Genomic DNA, 24,349 nt, shown 5'->3' with positions numbered 1-24,349 from the left:
TCCAGAGTCAAAAATGCCAGATGAGACTGCTGCTCTGTTTTTAGGTCAGATCTACAGATGTCGCTTTTGAATGCAAAGCCAAAAGACTGAGGCACCTTAGCCACAAACACGCAGTGCAACAGAGGCCACTCTAGTGCTGCTGCACTGACATAAGCCTGAGTGTCCTTGTCCCCTTGCAAGCACAGACCACACTGGTCTTTTCAGAACACTCCTTCCATGTTCTGTTGGATCATTGACAGTGTTCCCGTTTCTGAATTTTGTAATGCTCTGTGTTGAGAGTGCCTGGTTTAGTAAATAAAAATAAAGGGTACCCAGTAAATTTGGATTTCAGATGAACAATGAATGTTTTTTAGTATAAATATGTCTCATGAAATATTTGGGACATAAGCAAAAAAGTATATTTCATCATGGGACATACTTATTCTAAAAATAATATTTGTTATTTATCTGAAATCTAAAATTAACTGTGAGCCTATATTGTATCTGGAAATTCTACTTTGGGTTCGAGAATGAATCCTCTCCTTGCAACTCTATTCCCCAACCACCACCCTCTTAAACCAGTATTACCAACTTTGTAAATTTAATTTTCTGGTCTCAATGTGGTGCTGCCCCAAAGACGCAAACCCCAGGTTTCAGACTGTTCTACTATACTATTATATAAATGTTTATGAATGCTCAGTGTTAAAACATTGAGGTTAGTTTGGCTGAACTTTTCTCTCATGTCAAAGTATTTACATCTTTGTATCAATGCTCCATAATACTACTGTGATGAAATTACTAGAGATGATGTGCTTAATAATGTGGGGAGGACTCTCTAAACCTCTAAATCTCTAAACCTCTAAATCTCTAAACCCTGGTCTCAGTCTACTCACCTGTAAATTCAGGTGATTGGATTCAAGGTGTTTTCCCCAAGGTTCCTACTACCAATTTCTTGCTACAGTTCTTTAAAACTGAAGGTTCCGTTAATGTTGGCATTTACCTGGTGAAATCTAATTTTTCTTATTTCAGTTGAATCTATTTTTCTCTACAATTAAGTAGTGTTTAGATTACCAAATAAGTAGCGTTTAGATGACTTGATTAATGGCTTCACCTTTAAAGATGTCTGATCTAAATTACTCAAGTGCTGAAGAATATACCCTTTGTTTCCTTCCACCCCCACTCACCCGGGCACCAGACTTGTTGCACAGTGGGTATCAGATGAAAGTGCTGACCAAGTTGAAACAGTTTCATTATAGTGGGTTCTGACTGTCAGAATCGTTTGCTGTGAACAGAAGCCTTCTCCACGTGTGAGACCTCTGTCTGGGGCAGCTCGTTGTTCTCTTCCGCCATCTAGCGGCGCCAGGGTTGCTCTCGTCCCCTCAACTTGCTGTTCAGAGCTGCAAAGATTTCAAAGATTGTAAATCAAACAAATGAATTGTTTTATTCTTGTTGTCACTGTAAAAAGGGATTTGTAGTGCTTCAAAAGATAAAATGTAATAAATTTTGATAAAAGTAAGTGTAACAAAATAGCCAACTTTAATACCTAAATAGTATAGATTAAATTCATTCCATTTAATCTCTTTAATATATTAAGATGTTAACTTGAATTTTGAAGAATAAAAATATTAACTAGCCTAAAAATTCTATAAAGAAAGATTATCCTTCTCAAGTGCTCTTGTATAATGTTAAGAAATTTTTAATTTAAAATAAATGTAATCACAGCAGATGAAAATGAAAGCGGGAAAGGAAATAAGGTTCTCATAAACATTGAATTGATAGAGAATGTCACAGTTCTATATTTAACCATTTGTCTTCAATTAAGTTAGAACTTATTATCATTGTTATTTATACATGCAATATAATGTTTAATGAATGTTGAGTGATATTTAGTCTTAATGTCCTACAATCTAGAACTTTCTTCTGACGGCATGATGGTGTGTTTAATTGTGTGAATCTAAAGTGAAAATAAATTTCTCTAATGAATGAAATAAAATATTTCTGAAGTGTGACTTATTCCCCATTAAAGCTCTTTCCACTGAGTAACTATTATAGGAGAAATATTTCTGAGATATTAACATTATTCTGGTTTTCTTATTTTGACTCAAAATATCAATACTGTCATGCAGTATTTAGGTCTTTCTAACAAAATATTTAATTGGAATGTCATTTTGATTTTTTTAAAGGTTTTGTATTTATTTATCTTTAGAGGGGAAGGGAAGGAGAAAGGGAGAGAAATATCAACGTATGGTTGCCTCTCGTGAGTCTCCTGCTGGGAACTGGCCTGCAACCCAGCCATGTGCCCTGACTGGGAATCGAACTGCGATCCTTTCGTTGTCAGGCCTGAGCTCAATCCACTGAGCTACACCAGCCAGGGCTCATTTTGCTTTTAATACACTTGTGAGACAGCTGAGAAATCTTTCATTTGTTTTCCAGGGTGGGAAAATACCCATAAGGTGGACAGCCCCAGAAGCTATTGCCTACAGAAAATTCTCCTCGGCAAGCGATGCATGGAGCTACGGCATTGTCATGTGGGAGGTCATGTCCTATGGAGAGAGACCGTACTGGGAGATGTCTAACCAAGATGTAAGTGCCACCCACAGCTGAACTGCCATTTTGTGAGGGTGAACACATCGGCAGGGAGGGGTAAATGTGCCTTTTGCCCTCACTCAGATTAGGCCTTATCTTCCTGAGAGTTGTTGGGGCCTGTGGCTGAGTTTGAAGAGCTAAGTAACTTCACACTGAGCTGTATTTGGTGTCACAGGGTCCAGCGGATGGGCTTTGCCAGGTGAGTAGATGATCCACATCCCACCTCTGAGACGTTCACACACATTGTTCTAATGCAGCATAACTGTGCTTGCACTACAAGGGACAAACAAGAAAGAGAAATGTTAACCTGTTATTCCTTAGGGCAATTTAATGTAACACTGTAAACAGCAAAGTAATTTAGACTACATATTGCTTAGTGGGAAAAGAGTGAATGCTTTCGGGCACTGTATTATCTATATATGCCATCAGGTATACCTCTTTAAAGATATGTGTGTGACCCTTTATGCAGTCTGTTTTCTTTCTCTTACATCCGTAGAAGTTACCTTGGTGGTAGATAACACTACAGAATAAGATGGTTAACATCTATTTGACCCCTACGACCTGTCCCGAGTGATAGAGACAGTAACCAGAAAATGCAAGTAACTTGGCTGTGCAAAAAAAGTGTGCTGTCAGAAATGAAAATATACTTTAATTCCCAACTTCCTCACCTCAGAACTCACACTCCTTCCATTCGCTTGCCTTCCACAAAGTATCTATGGTTTCTGAGACAATGGCAACAAAAAAGCACCACTGATGGGATTCTGAACGCTCACGGTTGACCACAAAGACAATCCCTGAACACACTCAGACTATGACTGCTGTCACATCTCCTTCCTTTTTCCTAGTCAGTTGCTTGAGCAACCCCTCCACACCTCGCTCCTCACTGCTCCATCTCAGCTTCAAGTTGTCCAAGTATCTGAAGAACTTAGTCACAAAGTTTATCCTTTCTTAATGTCAAGTGTAGAGAAGACTGGGTTTGGGTTAGCTTATTGTGGCTCCTATTCCTCCCTGCCCTTGAGTGTTACTTTCGAAGCTGAGTCCTCCTGGGTCCTATGGATGCCCCCTCACTCTATGGAGATCGCCAGGTCCAGAAACCTACATGGCAGCAGGTTTGAGGTTGTACACACTGATCAGTCATCACTCACCGAAGCCCACCTTCAAAGCACAAAGCCAGCGTGGCCAGGTCCTGCAGGGCGTCTGCTTTTGAAGCAACAGAGTTAGAGTGTCCTGTAACCAGTGACCTCTGCTCCACTCCTAACACTCAGACTTTGGGATCCAGGTCATTTGCCTACGGTCTCTCTACTATTCTTCAGGGAATTTTAACTGAAGGAAATCATTGCTCTTCCCTGCCACTGGGCCTTGTTTGGGACAGCTTATAACTATCGCTCCGGTGCTACGTAAAATGGAATGTCAGAGGCAGCAACTTGCCCCTTCGGTCCCGGAAGGAACTCTCATTTCCTTAACCAGTTATCCAACATAACGGAAGCCCTGGACTCAGCACCACGGCTCCTGTTCCACTCTAACCCCAGATCATGCTTGCCCTCTTGTTTTGCTTTGACCTGATAAAGTAGGCCATTCAAGCAAATCTCCAAAATAAAAATTCCTCCTCCAGCTGGGTTCAAGTCTTCACTGAACAGAAGAGCTCTTCCTTCAAGTACCCTCCTTAACTGGCACTCCATTTAGTCTTTGCCTTAACACCCTTCACCGGTTTCCTGACAGACTTCAAATGAAAAGTTGCCTGACTCAGAAGCCTCCAAACTTTACTGATAATATACACTTCCCAATAAAAAGTTCTTGAGCATTCGCAGCTCATGTTACATATATATATATATATATATATATATATATATATATATATATATTTGTGTATTATGTACAAGAACTACTGTACTGATGTAGTCATGTATTCATTTAAAAATATTTATTAGGTGACTTCTCTGCTTCAAGAACTACAGATGCAACAAAAAACAAATGTTACACCTGGAAGGGATCATGAGGATTATCAAGTTCAACCCAAGTCCAACTTGATTATGAAAAGGAGGCATAGAGAAGCAACATGATTTCCATAAACTTACATAATAAGGCATTTAACAGTGATCCTAGGAGACAATGCTAATCACCTTCTAGAATAAGTCAGGGGCAAGGAGAAGAGAAGAGGGAATCACTTCTGCTTTCCTGGTGGGTTGGGTTTTACAGTCCATGTGCCTCCCCATGTGGGCCCAGCGACCTCCTGCCCTCGTGGAGCTTACATTCCAGCGAGGGGGGGCACACTGTAAACAACGTAAATAAGTAAAAGATCCAGTATGTAAGAGGATGATCGATGCTTTGGGGAGGGAAGCAAGAACACAGGATAAGAAATGCTGGGGGTTTGATTCTAAGTATATCATACATGTTATAAAATACATTCATCAAATTCACTCCTTTATGTTCATAAAAGTCCTAAGTAATCATTCTTATTAGACCTTTATAAATAGTCATTCTTATAATAGAATAAGATAAAAAAATATGAAGAGAAGTTTTATTGTTTTTCCTGCCCGCGATTATGGTCTCACTACCTGGGGTACATTGTACCACAGATTTAGTGACCATGGCTGTTATTATGGAGACTATAGTCATCCATGAAAGTCACTTAACTTTTCAAAGTGCCTGAGTTTCATGACCAATAAATACAATAAAAGGACCGGGTTAAATGATTTGTAATATCCCTTTTAACAGGATTATTACATGCTATTATTTTATGTCTTCAGAAATAGTTACCATACTTGACTCAGCAAAGGAGTGATTCAAAGTGTTCTTTTCTGAAATTTAGGACATACCTGAATTGCTGTGGAGGTGCCAAGAATGAGATGGGGCTTCCACAGAGCAGAGCAGGTACAAGTGAAGATACCAGATGAAACAGGGTTTGATGTTTTCCCCACTAGGAGAGCGGCCTCTGAGGGAAAAATCTCAAATGTGAGGTTTCCAATGTCAGTTGTTGCCTAGAATAGTCCAAACACTCATTGATCCATTTCTTCCTGGATCTTGCCCAACAGTTTACCCAGCCATTCTGGCCATGGATAATGATGAGCTATAGTTAAGATGACCATTTAGAGAGCAATTCTGTCTACTAAACCTCATTTGGCCACAAATACTATGTTTGGAACCAGGAAGTTACTGCAGCCAGGAATAGATTCTCAACATTAAGCCCATTCTCATTCATGCAGGATTGCCAGTGCCCACAGCACAAGGCTGAACTCTCTCCACCCAGAGGTTGGTTGTTTTTCAATGACCAGGTAGGAGTTAAGCTGGCTATCTTCATGGTCTTCAACTGGTTGCTAAAGTATATTCAAACAAGAATCTGAAAATTAGAGAACAAGTTCCGGGGATGGGAGCAAGGAATGTGGGAAGGAGCCAAACCTTTGAGGTCCTAAGGTCAATATAAGACTGAAGGAAAATAGTAAGGGTGGAAATCTTTTACAAATCTTGTGATTTTTTTTCTGCTGCAGTAAAAAGAGTTGAAATTCTGTTTGGCTTAATATGTAGGAAGTCAACATATCTGTGAAGATGGCATAACCAAAATTTCCATTTGGAAGCTTAATGCAAACTTTCCCAGGTGCTCCTCCCCAAACCCTGGTTATTTCCTGTCTTGCATTTCTTATTTTTGTGGTGAAAGTATGATTTTATGTTTGACTTTCTGCAACCAAGATGCATTTTAAATAAGGAAAGTAATGTTTTAGATAATAAAAATTCAACTATGTTCTGTTTGAATATTTTACATTTTTACTACAGTTTGATGAGTTTAGCTGAGCTATGGCTTAATTAAACATGGAATGTTAACATGCTTTATGATTTTAAATGAGTTTAGGAGATTTCGGATAGTTTTGATGAAAGAGTCCCTCCATTCTGCAGACTGTGGCATATTTTATACAAACAATTCTGAGCCTGCAGAATTTGTTTTAGTGAATAATATAAGGTTTCCCAAAGGTCAGTGGTATTGTATAAAAAGGAAATGAGAAAAATACAGTGCACCAGACTAGTCCATTAAAGGCCTAACAAACATAACAGCAAGTGCACATTCCAGTCACTGGGCCAGGCACACATGCGGCTGGGGATGGAGAATTAGAAAACCCAGTCCTTATTATCAAGGAGCCCAGTATGTAGGTGAAGAGATGAAGTTCTGGCATTTATAAGTCTTTCGTCTGCCACCAAATAGATTGCACACACTTCAAAGGAAGACCTCATGCTGTCTACCATTCTTTAAAAATTGATTTGAGAGAGAGGAAAGGAGGGAGAGAAAGGGATGTTTGTTGTTCCACTTATTTATGCATTCATTGGTTCATTCTTTGATGTTCCTTGACCAGGGATTGAACCCACAACTTTGGCATGTTGGGATGATGCTGAAACCAACTGAGCTGTCCAGACAGGGCCTTCCTACCTTTTTTTAACTAGAAATAACATTGTGTGAATGCAGCATCGCTATTTTAAAAATCTATGCCAAGAAAGCATGCATACTCTATTATTCAGGTTTCTTTTGATTATAAACAACAAAAAGTCAAGTCAAACAAAGGTAAAAATTAACATTTTTCATACATGAGACTAAGAAGGTAGCTTACCAGTGATCCATCTCAAGGACCATGTGGATTTTTAGTGCTTTTCTGAGTCTGTTGTCCTCAGAAATCTGTTGTCCTCAGATTTTCTCCTACTGCAAAGGTCTTCTTTGCTTTATCCTTCTTTATGCTCCAGAGTTGAGCATTCCAGCTCAAAAACCTCAGCAAAATGAGACCATCTGCCTCTGAAAATTGATGTGCTAATACCAGAGAATTCTGGTTGACTCTGTTAGGGCCCTGCTCAACCCTGAACCAAAATCATGCCAGGAAATGGACACTATGGTTGGCCCAGCTGGGTTGATATACCAGCCTGTGCACTCAGAGGCCGGGGAAGCACTGTAATTGGCTATCACAAAAATCACATGGAGTGAAGAATTCCCCAAAGGAAAGCAGTTGTGTTGCCAGAGGTATACTATGTTGTCCTTTTTCAGTACATGCTATTTTCAAGAGCAACTTTATTTATTGCAGTATTAATGACCACAAATTATTATTTTTAATATGTTATTGATTATGCTATTAAAGTTGTGCCATTTTTATCTCCCCTTTATTCCCCTCTGCCCTGCACTCCCCACCCACCAGCATTCCCCACCTTAGTTCTTGTCCATGGATTGTACATATAAGCTCTTTGGCTTCTCCATTTCCCATACTGTTATTAACCTCCCCCTGTCTATTTTGTACCTACCATTTATGCTTCCTGTTCCCTGTACCTTTTCTCCCATTCTCCCTCCTCCCCCTCCCCAGTGGTAACGCTCCAAGTTTTCTGCATTTCTGTGATTCTGTCCCTGTTCCAGTTGTTGGCTTAGTTTGTTTTTGTCTTTGTTTTTTAGGTTTGGTTGTTGATACTTGTGAGTTTGTTGTCATTTTATTGTTCATGGTTTTGATCATTTTCTTTTTCTTAGATGAGTCCCTTTAATATTTCATATAATAAGGGCTTGGTGATGATGAACTCCTTTAACTTGACCTTGTCTGGGAAGCACTTTATTTGCCCTTCCATTCTAAATGATAGCTTTGCAGGATAGAGTAAACTTGGGTATACATCCTTGCCTTTCATGACTTCAAGTATTTCTTTCCAGCCCCTTCTTTCCTATAAGGTTTCTTTTGAGAAATCAACTAATAGCCTTATGGAAACTCCTTTGTAGGTAACTGTCTGCCTTTCTCTTGCTGCTTTTAAGATTCCTTCTCTTTAATCTTGGGTAATGTGGTGATGATGTGCCTTGGTGTGTGCTTCCTTGGGACAAACTTCTTTGGGATCTCTGAGCTTCCTGGACTTTCTGGAAGCCTATTTCCTTTGCCAGGTTAGAGAAGTTCTCCATTATTTGTTCAAATAAATTTTCAATTTCTTGCTTTTTCTCTTCTCCTTCTGGCACTACTATAATTCGGATGCTGGAACATTAAAGTTCTCCTGGAGGTTCCTAAGCCTCTCCTCATTTTTTTTTTGAATTCTTGTTTCTTCATTCTGTCCTGGTTGAATGTTTATTTCTTCCTTCTGGTGCAAATCATTGATTTGAGTCCTGGTTTCCTTCCCATCACTGTTGGTTCCCTGTACATTTTCCTTTATTTCACTTTGCATAGCCCTCACTTCTTCCTCTATTTTGCCACCATACTCAACCATTTCTGTGAACATATAGATTACCAGTATTTTGAACTCTGCATCTGATAGGTTGTCTATCTCTTCATCGCTGAGTTCTACTTTGGAGCTTTGATCTGTTCTTTCATTTGGTCCATATTTTTTTGTCTTGGCAGGCCTGTTACATAGTAAGGGGTGTAGCCTTATGTGTTCACCAGGGCAGGGCAACCCAAGTTGCTGCATTGTGGCACTGTATGTTGGGGAGTGGTCCAAGAGGGAATAATGCTGCTTGTTTGGCTCTTGGCTGGGTTTCAGTGACTTTCCCCACTACTCACAAGCAAATTGGGCCCTTCTGAGGCTGACTCCTGGGTGGGTGGGTTTGTGTAAGTTCTAGGACCCTGTGGGTCTCTCCAACAAACTCTTCTATGAGGCTGGGAGTTTCTCCCACTATCGCAACCCCCGCAGGTTTTTACAATCGGGGGTTTTGATGTTTTATTTCCCATAACTGGAACCCTGGGTTGTCTTCTCTGTCTCACTCCCCAGTTGTTCCTCCCAGTTTATATGCATTCAAATGTGGGACTGCCTGGTTCACCAGCTGCTGCCTAGCCTGCCCCAGTCCTCCAGCCACTACCTTGCCTCAGGTCTTCTACACCCTGGCTGCCCATCTCTTCTCCTCCTACCAGTCTGCATAAGTGATTCTTCTTTAACTCCTCAGTTGGCAGACTTCCATACAGTTCAATTCTCTGACAGTTCTGGTTGTTTTTTGTTTTTAAATTTGTTGTTGTCCTTCTTTTGGTTGTACAAGGAGGCAAAGTATATCCACCTACACCTTCATCTTGGCCTAAAATCCCAAATGGCTCTAAATTATTAACTTTGCACATCACTGTATTCTAGTGAAGCAGCAGGTGTATTAGAAAGATCATGAAAGCTTTAGAGGACAGTTTCTCAGCCTCAGAACTATTGATGTGTTGGGCAGAATAATTCTTTGTGTGTGTATGTGGAGGGGGCTGTCCTGTACATTGTAGGATGGTTAGCAGAATTCTGACCTCAACACAGCAGATGCCAGTAGCACCCTCCAAGGCATGACAACCAAAATTGTCCCCATCCATCGTCCAGTCAAGGATGGGGTACAAAATCACTCCCAGTTAAGAGCCACTGCTTTAGAGCTAGAAAGACCTGAGTTCAGATCCTAGCTCCACACACAATTTACTGGCTATGTAATCTCAGGCAAGTAGTTGACGATACCTGAGATATTATCTATAATGGGATTCAAAACACTCAACTGCAGAATTCGAAGAAATTAGAGATAGTGTGTGTAAAGCACCTTGTACATAGTGATTAATCAGTGGTAATAATAATAACTTGCTTATTATGAGCCAAGTATGCTAGATTATTAGATCATTTAACCTTCAAAATAATTCTCTAAAACAAATACTGTTCTTACTATTATTACTAGATGAAAGAACTGAGGCTATCTAGAAAATTTAAGTTACTTACCCAAGGTTACTAGTTGGTTAACGATAGAACGGAAGTTCATGGCCCCTGCTCATTCCAAAGTGCATGTTTTCACCCTGTAAGCTGTCTAATTTTCAAAGACATCTCCATACCACAGAAGTTCTGCATAATGAGATCAAGCATCTTTAGTTATGTATGCCACCCTGTTCACAGGAAAAGTGTTTTCATTGTTTCCTATTAGCAAAAAAATGTGGATTGACTCACTGTTGTTTGGATCTATAAATCTTTTCTGCAGTATTTTGTATCTTGATGTTAAAATTTATAGTATATACTATATTTATGAATTTCTTATCAATAGTAGCAGTAGCTCAAAATCAGATTCTAATGACCAACATATTTAGCCTATTACAAGAAAGATGTCATAGGCACATTGAAGGTATACAACTTCTAGCTGTTTTGAACACTTTGTTTCTTTTTTTTTTTAGTTTATTTTCATCCAAATTCAAAATCATTGCTGTTTACTCCATAGGGGAGTACATTTTAATGCTAGGAGCTACACAAGGTTTAAAGATGATACAAAGGGCACTGAAGATCTTCCAAACTTACGCTGTGTAATGTGCTTAACAGAAGAAGATGCAAGCAAAATATGAGCAGCAGGCAACATTAAATAACCAAATCCCCATAGAGCTAAATGTAGGGGAAAAACTACCACCACGTAAATGAGAGACGACTTGGCTCAAACTAATGATCTAACACAAGGCTGGAGTCTTGGGTTTTGTTTTGTTTTGTTTTTCCCTAATGTGATGATGTTTAAAAAAATCCTCCTTGAAGCAATTTGAAACCCAAGTGCCTCCTGGGCACAGTATCGGTTAAGCATATGCTACGAAGCTAGTTCAGTTTTGTACCAAAAAGAACCACTTTCAGGAAGCATTTCATTTGAGATTCACTAGGAAACATAATGCTGCTTAACATTTTTGTGTTGTATTATTCCTTACTTTTCAAAAAATTTTATATAGTAATGAGTTTTGCTTTAATTTGCTTTCAAAAGCTTAACTGGAAAAAATACAATTTATCTGTAAGATTATTTTTTATAGGTGAAGTGTTTGGAAGTAATCTTTTGATATTATCTGAATCGATTCTTTATTTTTTTCAAAACCCAAGGAGGAAGAAAATAACCTTTTACCATATTTCTTGTTTGTCCTCATAATTCTATAACCTTTCTCAATTATAGGTCACTACTTCAGCCAAGAATGGTGGATGTGTAGAATCCACTTACCTAGAAATGCAGTATGATTTTATGACTCAAAGAGTCCAGATACTTCCAATTTCAGTCTCTGATTAGATTTTCCTGACTCTGCTTTATTATGTAATGGTCCTTGTGTAATGGTCTGTGTAAGATACAGTAAATGGCTAAAGGCCCATTGCCATTATTTCAACTTCCATATTACAGAGGGAATTTTTGCATTTATTTGAGTGTATAGTCTACCAAAGCAATTTTCGAAATGATCTTCTTTCTCCCCTTTTTTCAATAGTCCCTACTACTGGTACCTAGGCAATAGAAGTCTTTTAATTACACATATACCAGTTACACTAATGTGATTCATGCCTGCTGCCGAGGCAAGAGTAATAGAAGATATTATGAGATATAATCAATCATAATAGTAAATAATTCAAATAATAAAGTTCCAAGTAGAGGAAACCAATAACCAATATGCTATTACCACAGTGTAATTTTCAAGGGAATTTTTAAGTGTTGATTATGCTATTACAGTTTTCCCAAATTCTCCCCATTTATCCCCCCTCCACCATACACCCTCCCAACCCTCCAGCATTTCCCCTCTTAGTTCATGTCCATGGATCATACATATAAGTTCTTTGGGTTCTCTGTTTCCTGTACCATTTTTTACTTCTCCCTATCTATTTTATGCCTACCAATTATGCTTCTTCTTCCCTGTACTTTTCTCCTCCATTCCTCCCCTCCCCCTCCCCACTGAAATCTCTCCATGTGATGTCCATTTCTCTGGTTCTGTTCCTGTTCTAGTTGTTGGCTTAGTTTTTGTTTTTGTTGTTTATTTTTTCTTTAAGGTTCATTTGTTGATAGTTGTGAGTTTGTTGTCATTTCACTGTTCATAGTTTTTATCTTCTTTTTCTTAGATAAGTCTATTTAACATTTCATATAATAAGAGCTTGGTGATGATGAACTCCTTTAACTTGACCTTATCTGGGAAGCACTTTATCTGCCTTTCTATTCTAAATGAAAGCTTTGCTGGGTAGAGTAAACTTGGATGTAGGTCCTTGCCTTTCATTTGAAATACTTCTTTCCAGCCCCTTCTTGCCTGCAAGGTTTCTTTTGAGAAATCAGCTGATAGCCTTATGGGAACTCCTTTGTAGGTAACTGTCTCCTTTCCTCTTGCTGCTTTTAAGATTCTTTGTCTTTAATCTTGGGTAACTTAATGATGCTGTGCCTTGGTGCATTCCTCTTTGGGTCCACCTTCTTTGGGACTCTCTGAGATTCCTGGATTTCCTGGAAGTCTATTTTCTTTGCCAGACTGGGGAAATTTTCCTTCATTATTTGTTCAAATAAGTTTTCAATTTCTTGCTGTTGTTCTTCTCCTTCTGGCACCTCTATAATCTGAATACTGGAATATTTCAGGTTGTCCAGAGATTCCTCAGCCTTTCTTTGTGTGTGTGTTTTTTTTAATTCTTATTTCTTCATTCTGTTCTGGTTGGATGTTTATTTCTTCCTTTTGTTCCAAATCGTTGCCTTGAGTCCTGGTTTTCTTCCTGTCACTGTTGGTTCCCTGAATATTTTGCTTTATTTCATTTTGGGTATCTTTCATTTGTTTTTTTTTTTTTGCATTTTTTGACCAAACTCAATCAGTTCTGTGAGCATTTTGATTACCAGGGCTTTAAATTCTCCTTCAGATAGGTTGGCTATCTCCTCATCACTTAGCTCTTTCTGAAGTTTTGCTCTGTTCTTTCATTTGGGCCACATTTCTTTGTCTAGGTGCACCTGTTAAGTTGTAGGGGGTGGAGCCTTGGGCATTCACCTGGGCAAAGCAACCCTCTGTGCTGGGTTGTGGCGCTGCCTGTGAGGGAGGGGCCAGAGAGGGAACAATGCAGCTCTTTCCCACAAACTCTCATGTGAGACTGGGAGTTTCTCCCACTGTGGCAACCCCCGCTGTAGTCCACAGCCACCTCTGAGTCTGTTTCCCATTCAGCCAGCCCCACTGGCAGGGTCTGCTGCCCCACTACATTTTCTCTCAGCTGGCCCTGCCCACACTGTCTGCTGGGCCATGGTTCTTACAGGTCTGGTTGTTCTGGCTGACTATTTCTTTAATTCCTTGGTTGTTGGAGCTCCATGCAGTTTGATTTTCTGGCACTTCTGGTTGTTTATTGATTTTAGATTAGTTGTTATCCTCCTTTTGGTTGCATGAGGAAGCAAAGGGTTTCTACATAGTGTCCATCTTGGCCGGAACTCTCAGGGGGATTTTTTATTAAATGACCACAAAGTTGTAAAATGTATACCTGCCAGCAATATTTTTATAAAAAACTAATTACATCTTTGGTTTCTGTTTGGGAAAAATTTATTTACAGTCTTTTGCTTTTAACATTTTTATTTTGTCTTTTGTGCTCTTCGGAACATTTACAAAGAAGGCATTTTGAAATCCCCTTTTTCTTTGTAATAATAAAATACTTTGCATAGCTTTTGGATATTTTAGTGGGTTTAGGAAATGTATTAGAGTTGCCTAATATCTTTCTAAAATCAAAATGATGCACCATTGAAGAAATATTTGTGTTTTTTTTTCCCAGAAAGCACTTGAGAAAAATAAGGCCCTGAGTTTTAAGAACATTGTCTTCTTAAAGAAAAAAAAATGGTTTTAAATAAATAGATTTGGAACATGTCTTTATATTTCCAAAAACTATAATTTATTGGAGGAGAATTGGCATAGGAAGGAATATCATGGTTCCCCAAATCCTCCTATTCTCAGTTTACCAGGATATACTCTGGCTCCATCTGGATTTTTTGTCTCCCTGCACTCAGAAGCCAAATCTAGATCTGAAGGTTACAGAACTTTAAGATCTAGAGATGCTACCAAAGATCCTGCAAATTTAGCCTTCAGTTTAAATGGTACTAGAAACATCAGTTTTTGAGCTGGAATGTACTATTGCAAGTACTGAATCCAGTTGTCTTCTTTAGTAATGAAGAGACAGAGGCTTGCCTGGTGACAGAGCTTGTCAGTGACATTTGGATGTTGATGCAGTTCAGATGACTCCTCCACTAACGCTCTTCCCACTGTTCACACACAGAAGCATATTTAGATCGAAGGTGCTAGTTATATCAGTCTCAGGAAGGGTGACTTTAACTGTTAGGGAAAAAGATTTTCCAAATAATAAACCATGTTATTTACAACCTTTTAACCTACAAAGTCCTACACTTCATATTGTTTCCCATTTTGTCCACTCATGCAGCAATCTTAAAGGCGGTAACCAACAAAGGACAAGCACTCTCCATTTTATACAGGCCGTGTATATTTTATTGTGACGTCAAAAAATGAGGTTTGAGTCATGGCTGGTGTAGCTCAGTGGACTGAGCATGGGCCTGTGAATGAAATGATCACTGGTTCAATTCCTAGTCAGTGCACATGTCTGGGTTGCAGTTCAGGTCCCCCGTAGCGGGGCGTGCAAGAGGCAATCGCACATTAATGTTTCTCTCCCTCTCTTTCTCTTTCCCTTCTCCTCTCTCTAAAAATAAATAAATAAATATTTTTTTAAAAAAATGAGGTTTGAGAACTGTTTTAAGTAAAAGATTTTAGGAAAGACTTTATCTTATTTTTTGTTTGTTTGTTTGTTTGTTTTTAATATAATTTTTATTTAATTCTTGTTCAAGTACAGCTTTCTGTCTTATATTCACAACCCTGCCCACCCCCCACCCCATGCTCCCCGCCTCCCTCCCCTTTCCACCCCCCACCCTTAGTTATTGTCCATGTGTCTTTTATACTTGTTCATGTGAGTCCATTCCCTTTTCCCCTATGATTCTCTCCCCTCTCCCCTCTGGGCCCTGACAGCCTGTTCCATATTTGAGTGTCATTGGTTGTATTTTGCTTGCTTGTTTGGTTTGTTTAGATTCCTGTTAATGGTGAGATCATATGATATTTGTCTTTCACCGCCTGGCTTATTTCGCTCAGCATAATGCTTTCCAGTTCCATCCATGATGTTGCAAAGGGTAGTAGTTCCTTCTTCCTTTCTGCAGCATAGAATTCCATTGTGTAAATGTACCATAGTTTTTTGATCCAGTCATTTACCGATGGGCATCTAGGCTGCTTCCAACTCTTGGCTATCGTAAATTGTGCTGCTATGAACATCGGGGTGCATAGGTTCTTTTGGATTGGTGTTTCAGGGTTCTTAGGATATACTCCCAAGAGTGGAATTGCTGGGTCAAAAGGTACGTTCATTTTTAGTTTTCTTAGAAAATTCCATACTGTTTTCCATAGTGGTTGTACCAGTCTGCAATCCCACCAACAGTGAACTAGAGTCCCCTTTTCCCCACAACCTCTCCAGCACTTGTTGTTTGTTTCTTTGTTTATGATAGCCAATCTGACTGGTGTTAAGTGGTATCTCATTGCGGTTTTAATTTGCATCTCTCTGATAGCTAGTGATATCGAGCATCTTTTCATGTGTCTCTGGATTCTCTGTATGTCCTCCTTGGAGAAATGTCTGTTCAAGTCCTCTGCCCATTTTTTGATTGGGTTGCTTGTCTTCTTTGAGTGGAGCCGAATGAGTTCTTTGTATATTTTGGAGATTAAACCCTTATCTGAGGTATCATTGGCAAATATGTTTTCCCAAGCTGTTGCTTCTCTTTGTATCTTGATACTGTTTTCCTTAGCCATGCAGAAGCTTTTAATTTTGATGAGATCCCATTTGTTTATTCTTTCCTTTATGTTCCTTGCTCTAGGGGACGTATCAGTAAAAATATTGCTGCGTGGAATATCTGAGATTTTCTTGCCAAGGCTCTCCTCTAGGGTTTTAATGGTTTCACGGCTTATATTTAAGTCTTTTATCCACCTTGAATTTATTTTGGTGTATGGTGTAAGTTGGTGCTCAAGTTTCATTTTTTTGCATGTAGCTGTCCAGTTCTCCCAACACCATTTGTTGAAAAGGCTGTCTTTACTCCATTTTATGTTATTGCCCCCTTTGTCGAATATTAATTGACTGTAGAGAGTTGGGTTTATTTCTGGGCTCTCTGTTCTATTCCATTGGTCTATGTGCCTGTTTTTGTGCCAGTACCAGGCTGTTTTGATTACAGTGGCCTTGTAATACAGTTTGATATCAGGTATTGTGATCCCTCCTACTTTGTTCTTCTTTCTCAAAATTGCAGCAGCTATTCGGGGTCTTTTCTGGTTCCATATAAATTTTTGAAGTGTTTGTTCTATGTCTGTGAAATACGCCATTGGTACTTTAATAGGTATTGCATTGAATCTGTAAATTGCTTTGGGTAGTATGGACATTTTGATGATGTTAATTCTTCCAATCCATGAACACGGTATATGTTTCCATTTATTTGTGTCTTCCTTGATTTCTTTCTTCAGTGTTGTGTAGTTTTCTGCATACAGGTCTTTTACCTCCTTGGTTAGGTTTATTCCCAGATATTTTATTTTTCTTTTTGCTATATCGAATGGGATTTTTTTCCTGATTTCTGCTTCTGCTGCTTCATTGTTGGTATACAAAAATGCCTTTGATTTCTGGATATTAACTTTGTATCCCGCTGTTATGCCAAATTCATTTATTAGTTCCAGCAGTTTTTTGGTAGAGGCTATAGGGTTTTCCATGTACACTATCATGTCATCTGCAAACAATGCCAGTTTTGTTTCCTCCTTTCCGATTTGGATGCCTTTTATTTCCTTTTCTTGTCTGATCGCTGCAGCTAGAACTTCTAATACTATATTGAATAGAAGTGGTGAAAGTGGGCAACCTTGTCTTGTACCTGATCTTAGTGGAAAAGCTTTTAGTTTTTGCCCATTGAGTATGATGTTGGCTGTAGGTCTTTCATATATGGCCTTTATTATATTGAGGAATGTTCCCTCTATTCCCACCTTGCTGAGTACCTTTATCATAAATGGGTGTTGTACCTTATCAAAAGCTTTTTCCGCATCTATTGATATGACCATGTGGTTTTTGTCTTTGCTTTTGTTTATTTCGTGTATTACATTTATTGATTTGCGTATATTGAACCATCCTTGCATCCCCGGGATGAATCCCACTTGGTCATGGTGTATGATCTTTTTGATGTATTGTTGGATGCGATTTGCCAATATTTTGTTGAGGATTTTAGCATCTATGTTCATCAGTGATATTGGTCTGTAATTTTCTTTCTTTGTTGTGTCTCTATCTGGCTTTGGGATTAGGGTGATGCTGGCTTCATAGAAAGAGTTGGGGAGTTTTCCCTCCTTTTGGATTTTTTGGAATAGTCTGTGAAGAATAGGGGTTAGCTCTTCCTTAAAAGCTTTGTAGAATTCTCCTGTGAAACCATCTGGCCCAGGGCTTTTGTGTGATGGGAGTTTTTTGATTACTTCTTCAATTTCATTTGCTGTTATTGGCCTGTTCAGGTTTTCTGCTTCTTTTTCATTGAGTTTTGGAAGATTATATTTTTCTAGAAATTTGTCCATTTCACCCAGGTTTTCAAATTTCTTGGCATACAGTTCCGCATAGTAATTTCTTACAATCCTTTCTATTTCTGTGGTATCAGTTGTAATCTCTCCTCTTTCATTTCTGATTGTGTTTATTTGTGTCCTCTCTCTTCTTTTCTTAATGAGCCTACTTAAAGGTTTGTCTATTTTGTTTATCTTTTCAAAAAACCAACTCCTGGATTCATTGATCTTTAGAATTGTGCTTTTAGTCTCTATGTCATTTAATTCTGCTTTGATCTTGGTTATTTCCTTCCTTCTACTTGCTCTGGGCTGTCTTTGTTGTTGTTCCTCGAGTTCTTGCAGGCGTTGGGTTAGGTTGTTTGTTTGAAATGTTTCTATCCTCTTTAGGTGAGCCTGTATCGCTATGAACTTCCCTCTCAGGACTGCCTTCACTGTGTCCCATAAATTTTGGGTTGTGGTGAGTTCATTTTCATTTGTTTCAAGGAGTTTTTTGATTTCCTCCCTAATTTCAATCTTGACCCATTCATTGTTCAATAGCCTACCATTCAGTCTCCATGATTTTGGGTGTTTTGGGTTTTTTCCTGTGGGGTTGGTTTCCAATTTCAGTCCCTTGTGATCAGAGAAGATGCTTGGTATGATTTCTATTTTCCTGAAGTTGTTGAGACTGGTTTTGTGTCCTATCATGTGATCTATCTTTGAAAATGTTCCATGTGCGTTTGAAAAGAAAGTGTATTTAGTTTCTTTGGGATGGATGGCTCTATATATATCAATTAGGTCCATTTCTTCTAGAGTGTCGTTTAATGCTGCTATATCTTTGTTGATATTTTGTTTGGAAGATCTGTCCATTTTTGACAGTGGGGTGTTAAAATCCCCTACTATAATTGTGTTGCTGTCAATATCTTTCTTGAGGTCCTCTAGGATTTTCTTTATATATTTGGGTGCTCCTGTGTTGGGTGCATATATATTTATGATGTTAATGTCTTCTTGGTGGATTCTTCCCTTGAGTATTATGAAGTGACCTTCTGGGTCTCTCTTTATAGCCTTTTTTTTGAAGTCTATTTTGTCTGATATGAGGATTGCTACCCCGGCTTTTTTTTCATGTCCATTTGCTTGGAAAATTTGTTTCCATCCTTTCACTTTCAGTCTGTGGTGGTCTTTTGTCCTCAGGTGAGTCTCTTGTAGGCAGCATATGTGTGGGTCATGCTTTCTTATCCATTCAGCTATTCTATGTCTCTTAATTGGTGCATTTAATCCATTTACGTTTAAAGTTATTATCGAAAGGTACTTATTCATTGCCATTTATGTACCTGTGTTCCTCTCTGTCTCTCTCTTTTCCTTCCTTTCCTTAAAGCAGCCCTTTTAGTAATTCTTGTAGAGCAGGTTTTGTGGAGGCGTATTCTTTTAGACTTCTTTTGTCTTGGAAGCTCTTTATTTGGCCTTCTATCTTGATTGAGAGCCTTGCTGGATAAAGCAGTCTCGGTTGTAGGCCTCTGTTTCTCATTACTTGGAATATTTCCTGCCATTCTTTTCTTGCTTGGAATGTTTCCGTTGAGAAGTCATTAGCCAACCTTATTGGGACCCCCTTGTATGTTACTTCCTTTTTCTCCCTTGCTGCCTTTAGGATTCTCTCTTTGTCCTGGAGTTTTGCCATTTTAATGATGATGTGTCTTGCAGTAGGCCTCTTTGGGTTCCACCTGCCTGGGACTCTCTGCGATTCCTGGATTCGTGTGACTTTCTCTCCCCTCATCTTAGGAAAATTTTCTGTTATTACTCTTTCAAGTAGGTTTTCTATCCCTTGTTCTTCTTCTTCCCCTTCTGGTATTCCTATTATTCGGATATTATTACGTTTCATATTGTCTTGTATTTCTCTTAGACTCTCCTCATTTTTTCTGATTCTCTTTTCCATTACCTCGTCTCTCTGGGAGATTCTTTCCACCCTGTCTTCGAGCTCGCTTATGCGGTCCTCCGCCTCATCAATCCTACTCTTCATACCTTCTACTGTGTTCTTCAATTCAGAAATTGTATTTTTCATTTCCTCTTGACCTTTGCTAATGGTTTCTACTTCCTTTTTCATGCTGGTATAGTTTGCGGAGAGTTCATTGTAGCTCCCCTGTAGTTTCTGGTAGCTCGTTGTAAGCTCTTTGAATTTCCTGATAACCAGTGCTTTGAATTCCACATCTGATAGTTGGCTTGCCTCTATTTCATCTAACATTCTTTCTGAGGCTTCCTCCTTTTCTTTCATTTGGGGATTGTTTCTTTGTCTCCCCATTGTTTGTGATGCTCTTCTTGTTGGCCTCAGCTTCTTAGATTGATCTGTTCTGGTACCCTGAGTTTATGGCATGAACTTCTGTGGAGGATACCTGTGGAATTCAGTGGTGCAGTCTCCTGTAGGTATCTTGGTCTTCTCTGCTCCCACTACTCCTCCGGTTGGTGTCCAGCGAGTCAAACCGTCTGGTCTCAGTAACTGCAGCCGCCTGAGGGGCTGTTATTGTGGCTCTTCTCGGGCCTTGGTACACTCAACTGGTCTTGCCAGTACCCCCCAAGATCCAGACTGGCACTTCTCACCCGCGCCCTACTGAGAACAGATTTTCTCCCAGGCTTCCCAGCCCTGGTCTGACATGAGGGTGCGCGCTCCCAGCCTGGCTTTCTTGTTCTCGTAGGCTTGGGTGTGGACCTTTCCCTGTGTTGTGGCTGAATACACAGGGCAACTCACAATTCTCCCAAACCAACAGCAACAGCCTGACTCCCTGTGTTTCCCTGTCTGCGCCGACTGAGTAGGGGTGAAGCTGGCGACTGGCTCTCTTCCAGGGGCCCAGCCAGCAGCCAGAGACTCCCCGAATTTATTCGACAGCCGGTGCAGGTCCTGTGCCACAGGGATCACCTGGGCGACTCTCAATTCCCCAAGCCGAGGGTTGGAGCAGACCCTGCCCCACGGGAAAAGCACGGGGACTGGCAGTTCCCCGAGTAGACAGCCTGCTCCGGGCCCCTTGGGGGCCGGGAAGGCGCGTGAGACCCGAGGCTGATGAAGCCGGGGGGCCAGGCAGGCGTGAGTGGCTGAGGGAGCAGGCGCCGGCGATGGCGCGGGCGCAGGTCGCCTGGGGGCCGGGAAGGTGCGCGCTACCTGAGGTTGAGGAAACTGGGGGCCCCGGAAGGTGCGTGGGACCAGTGATCAATGAAGCGGGGGGGNGAGTGAGATCCCAGGGGGGGGGGGGCGGCCGGGAAGGCGGGCTCGGCTGAAGGAGCAGGCGCTGGTGATGGCTGGGGCCACTTGGGGACCGGGGAGACTTGCAGCCAGTCAAGCCGAAGATCAATGCTTGACTCACAGTGTCTCCTAGTCTGCGCCAGCTGAGCAGGGATGGGGTTGGTCTGTGCCGGCTGAGTAGGGATGGAGCTCGCAACTGACCCACCTCTGGAGGCCCTGACAGCAGCCCGAGATTCCCCAGGACTGCTCGCAGGCAGGCACGGGCCCCTCGAAGCAGGGAGTGCTCTGGCAACTCTCAGTTCTCCCAAGCCAGCAACCTGACTCCATGGGTTATCAGAGCTTTCTGGTTTGCTTCCAAATGCTCACTCCTCTCTCTGCCACTACTGGCAGACCGATCTCTTATGGTGTTTTCCAATCTGCGCCCTGCCAGACAGGGGTGGTGCCGGTGACCAGTTCTCTCCCAGAGAAGGTGTTGCCCACCCTCGGCTCTCAGAGACCTGGGCGGCCGGCCGGGCCCTGGCTTGGCCTGGCAGGGGGCCGCCACCGCCTCTGTGCTGCTCCCTCGTACCTTGTTGATCTGCGGTCGTCTCCTCTCCTCAACCTCTGGTCATTCAGTGTCCGCTACAGTCTCTGGAGTCCTGCCTTCTTATATGCTGGGTCCCAGTTTGGCATCTGCTGTGCTCTTCCGCAGATCAGCCAGGTCCTTCTCTGGTGCATGGAGAGAAGCGAAATCCTTTGTCCTACTCCGCCGCCATCTTCCCCCTTCCCTCCGGAAAGACTTTATCTTAAAGTTTAACAAAAATCTTGAGCTTCCATGCTATAATTATTTATTTGTTTGTTTCTAGAGAGAAGGGAAGGAAGGGAGAAAGAGAGGGAGAGAAACACCTATGTGAAAGAGAAACATCAATTAGTTGCCTCTCCTATGCACCCCGACCAGGGACTGAACCCATAACCCAAGCATGTACACTGACCAGGAATCAAACTGGCTACCTTTCACTTTGCAGGATAACACCCAACCAACTGAGTCACAGGGCTCAGTCAGGGCTGCCATAATTACTTAAATAGTAAAAATTAGTCTCTGAAAAAGTTCTTTTGGTCTGTATGTAGGAAACTACTCTATCCCCTCTTAATGTACACTGAAATTTCTCTTGCATTTTGTTTGCTTTTCACCAAATTATAAATTTTGTATCTTGAAAAATATTGAATAAGAAAACAGATATAAGATTATAACTGTTATTTACTTATAACCACTTCTTATCAGTCTTTTTTATACCTGTAAACACAATCTTTATATTAAATATAAGAAAAAGGCATTATCAGTGTTTTTATTAATAGTATTGCTGTACTATAAAGCTAATATCCTGTATGTACAGGTAATCACTATCACAAAAATTAAGTGCATACTGGGGCCCTTTGCTTCACCTTGCCCCTTCTACTCGAAATTATAGGTTTTCCCCAAAGCCATGAAAAATATTTAGAGACAAACAAAAAATAAAAATATTCCCCATTCCATTTACTAGAGTACATTTTTTTCTTTACTAAAATTTTGACATAGTTTCTATTAAAAGAAAGTATAAATAACTAAATTCAATGTGCTGCTCTTTTGAAAATATTCAACAGTTTTATAAAAATGTGATTCCCTGCACAACTGAAACAATCCTTGTTCAAGGTTTTGTTCAGGGATGTTTAAGTGTCTTCCTATTGACTGTCTGCTCCTTGTTTGCCTGGTTTAATAAAAGTGCGCACTGCCTGCTTTGATTCAGAAACTGTCAAGGCAATTGGAGAACTCATCAGATTTAGCAAGAGTAGGATTGTCTGCTACATGTTGATTCTAGGCTGTTAAAAATTGCAGTGTCAGTGACAAGGAGCCAGCACGATATATTTAGAATCGCCAGCCAGGTCTTAGATAATACCTTCTGACAGAATCTAATTCCTTCTGCCTCTGCATGGAAATTATCACTGCAGTCATTTTCATATTTTTTCACTTTATTTTAATTTTTGCCTTACATTTTAAATAAAGGTATAACCTTATTTAACTCTTCTCCAAAAGATGACAGCCTACAACTATCATAAAAGCCAAGTGTTAAAAAAATTCTCTCTAGTTAATTATCACCCCTTCATATCCTAAAACAACAAATTTCAATTAGTCTTCTAGATAAAGCACCCATATGCTCCAGGCTCCCTCTCAGTTCTTGATTAAAGAATTAGAAAATACCTGTAAAGTAAGACTTCTTGCAAAAGAAATGTTTGCAAGGATAAAAATACTAAAGATTTTCTGGAGCTGACCGCAAAACATAGCTTTTGTAAGTCACATCCACGACAATTGGCACTCTCTTCTTTGACTTGGTAAGGCTTGTCCTGAATTATGGGAACAGATGGAAAAAGCAACAATTGCTGTTTGGGGGGCACTCAGCTTGCCCAGCTGAAGAACTGCAAGCATTCTGTAGTGGCCAGACCAAAGGGGTAAAGGGGACCAAGTCAGGGGTAGAGACAGAGCCAGGCTCATGGCGAGCCAGTGCAAAATTTCAGGCATGGGAGGAGCCCAGTCTCAGTTCCACTTCAGTAGGATTGCGTGAGTGTACTTGGAGGATGATTGCAGGAGAAGAGACAGGAGGACTAGTTAGGAGGCTAAGGCTATTGCGGTGATCACAATGAGAAATAAATCATTTGGAGAGGGGCTTAAATATAAAGCAGATTTATAATATGTTAATGTGGTAGAACCAGCATCAGAGAAGGCAGAGGTCCAAATAACTGCCTCATCTCACTAAAAAAAAAAAAAAAAGAGTGGTAAACTCTGCAAAGGACAGAAATCCCAAAGGAGAAACAGGCTTAGTTTTAACCAGAATTAATCTACGGCACCTCTATGACAACTTTATGTATAGACGATAGGTATAGAAATTTGGAGAGAAAGCTACGCTAGAGCTCTAGCAATGGAAGTCATAAGCAGATAGCTGAGAGTCGAAACATGCAGCATGCATGAGGGTAAGAGAGGGCTTAAGATCTAATTCCAGGGAACCGGTCAGGGATGTGGCTCAAGAATTAATCAGATTGTCTCTACCACTGCCATGATTCAGATGCTACCAAGATGGTGATACTAGTCTGTTCTCATTGAGGGAATTACAGGAATTACTAGTTATGTGATATTAACTCAGTCTGTTCCTCAGTTCGAGCTTCAGTTTTCTTACCTGTAAAATGTGCATAGCCATATTCATACACTCAAGTATTTTGAGACCTTAAATTGTGTTAAAACTCCTAGCCCAGAACTCAGCACACAGTAAGCTCTCAAAGTAATATATGTTTCTTGAATCTGAAATTAGAAAGCTCA

The 24,349-nt window shown here is 40.3% G+C and overlaps 1 protein-coding gene across 2 annotated transcripts in view; it reads left to right on the top strand.

Annotated features, from left to right (window-relative positions):
• Nucleotides 1–24,349, top strand: part of EPHA6 (EPH receptor A6) — an 898,848-nt gene that overhangs the window by 848,621 nt on the left and 25,878 nt on the right. For both annotated transcript variants that reach the window (XM_037058993.1, XM_037058992.1), the window contains exon 15: nucleotides 2,413–2,562. In XM_037058993.1, coding sequence (XP_036914888.1) covers nucleotides 2,413–2,562 — 150 coding nt within the window. The remainder of the gene's footprint in view (nucleotides 1–2,412; nucleotides 2,563–24,349) is intronic.

This window comes from Sturnira hondurensis, unplaced genomic scaffold, assembly GCF_014824575.4.
Source record: "Sturnira hondurensis isolate 20B ecotype Veracruz unplaced genomic scaffold, ASM1482457v3 Scaffold0010428, whole genome shotgun sequence".
In the NCBI taxonomy this organism is placed as follows: domain Eukaryota; kingdom Metazoa; phylum Chordata; class Mammalia; order Chiroptera; family Phyllostomidae; genus Sturnira; species Sturnira hondurensis.
This window is presented reverse-complemented; position numbering and strand designations above follow the sequence as displayed.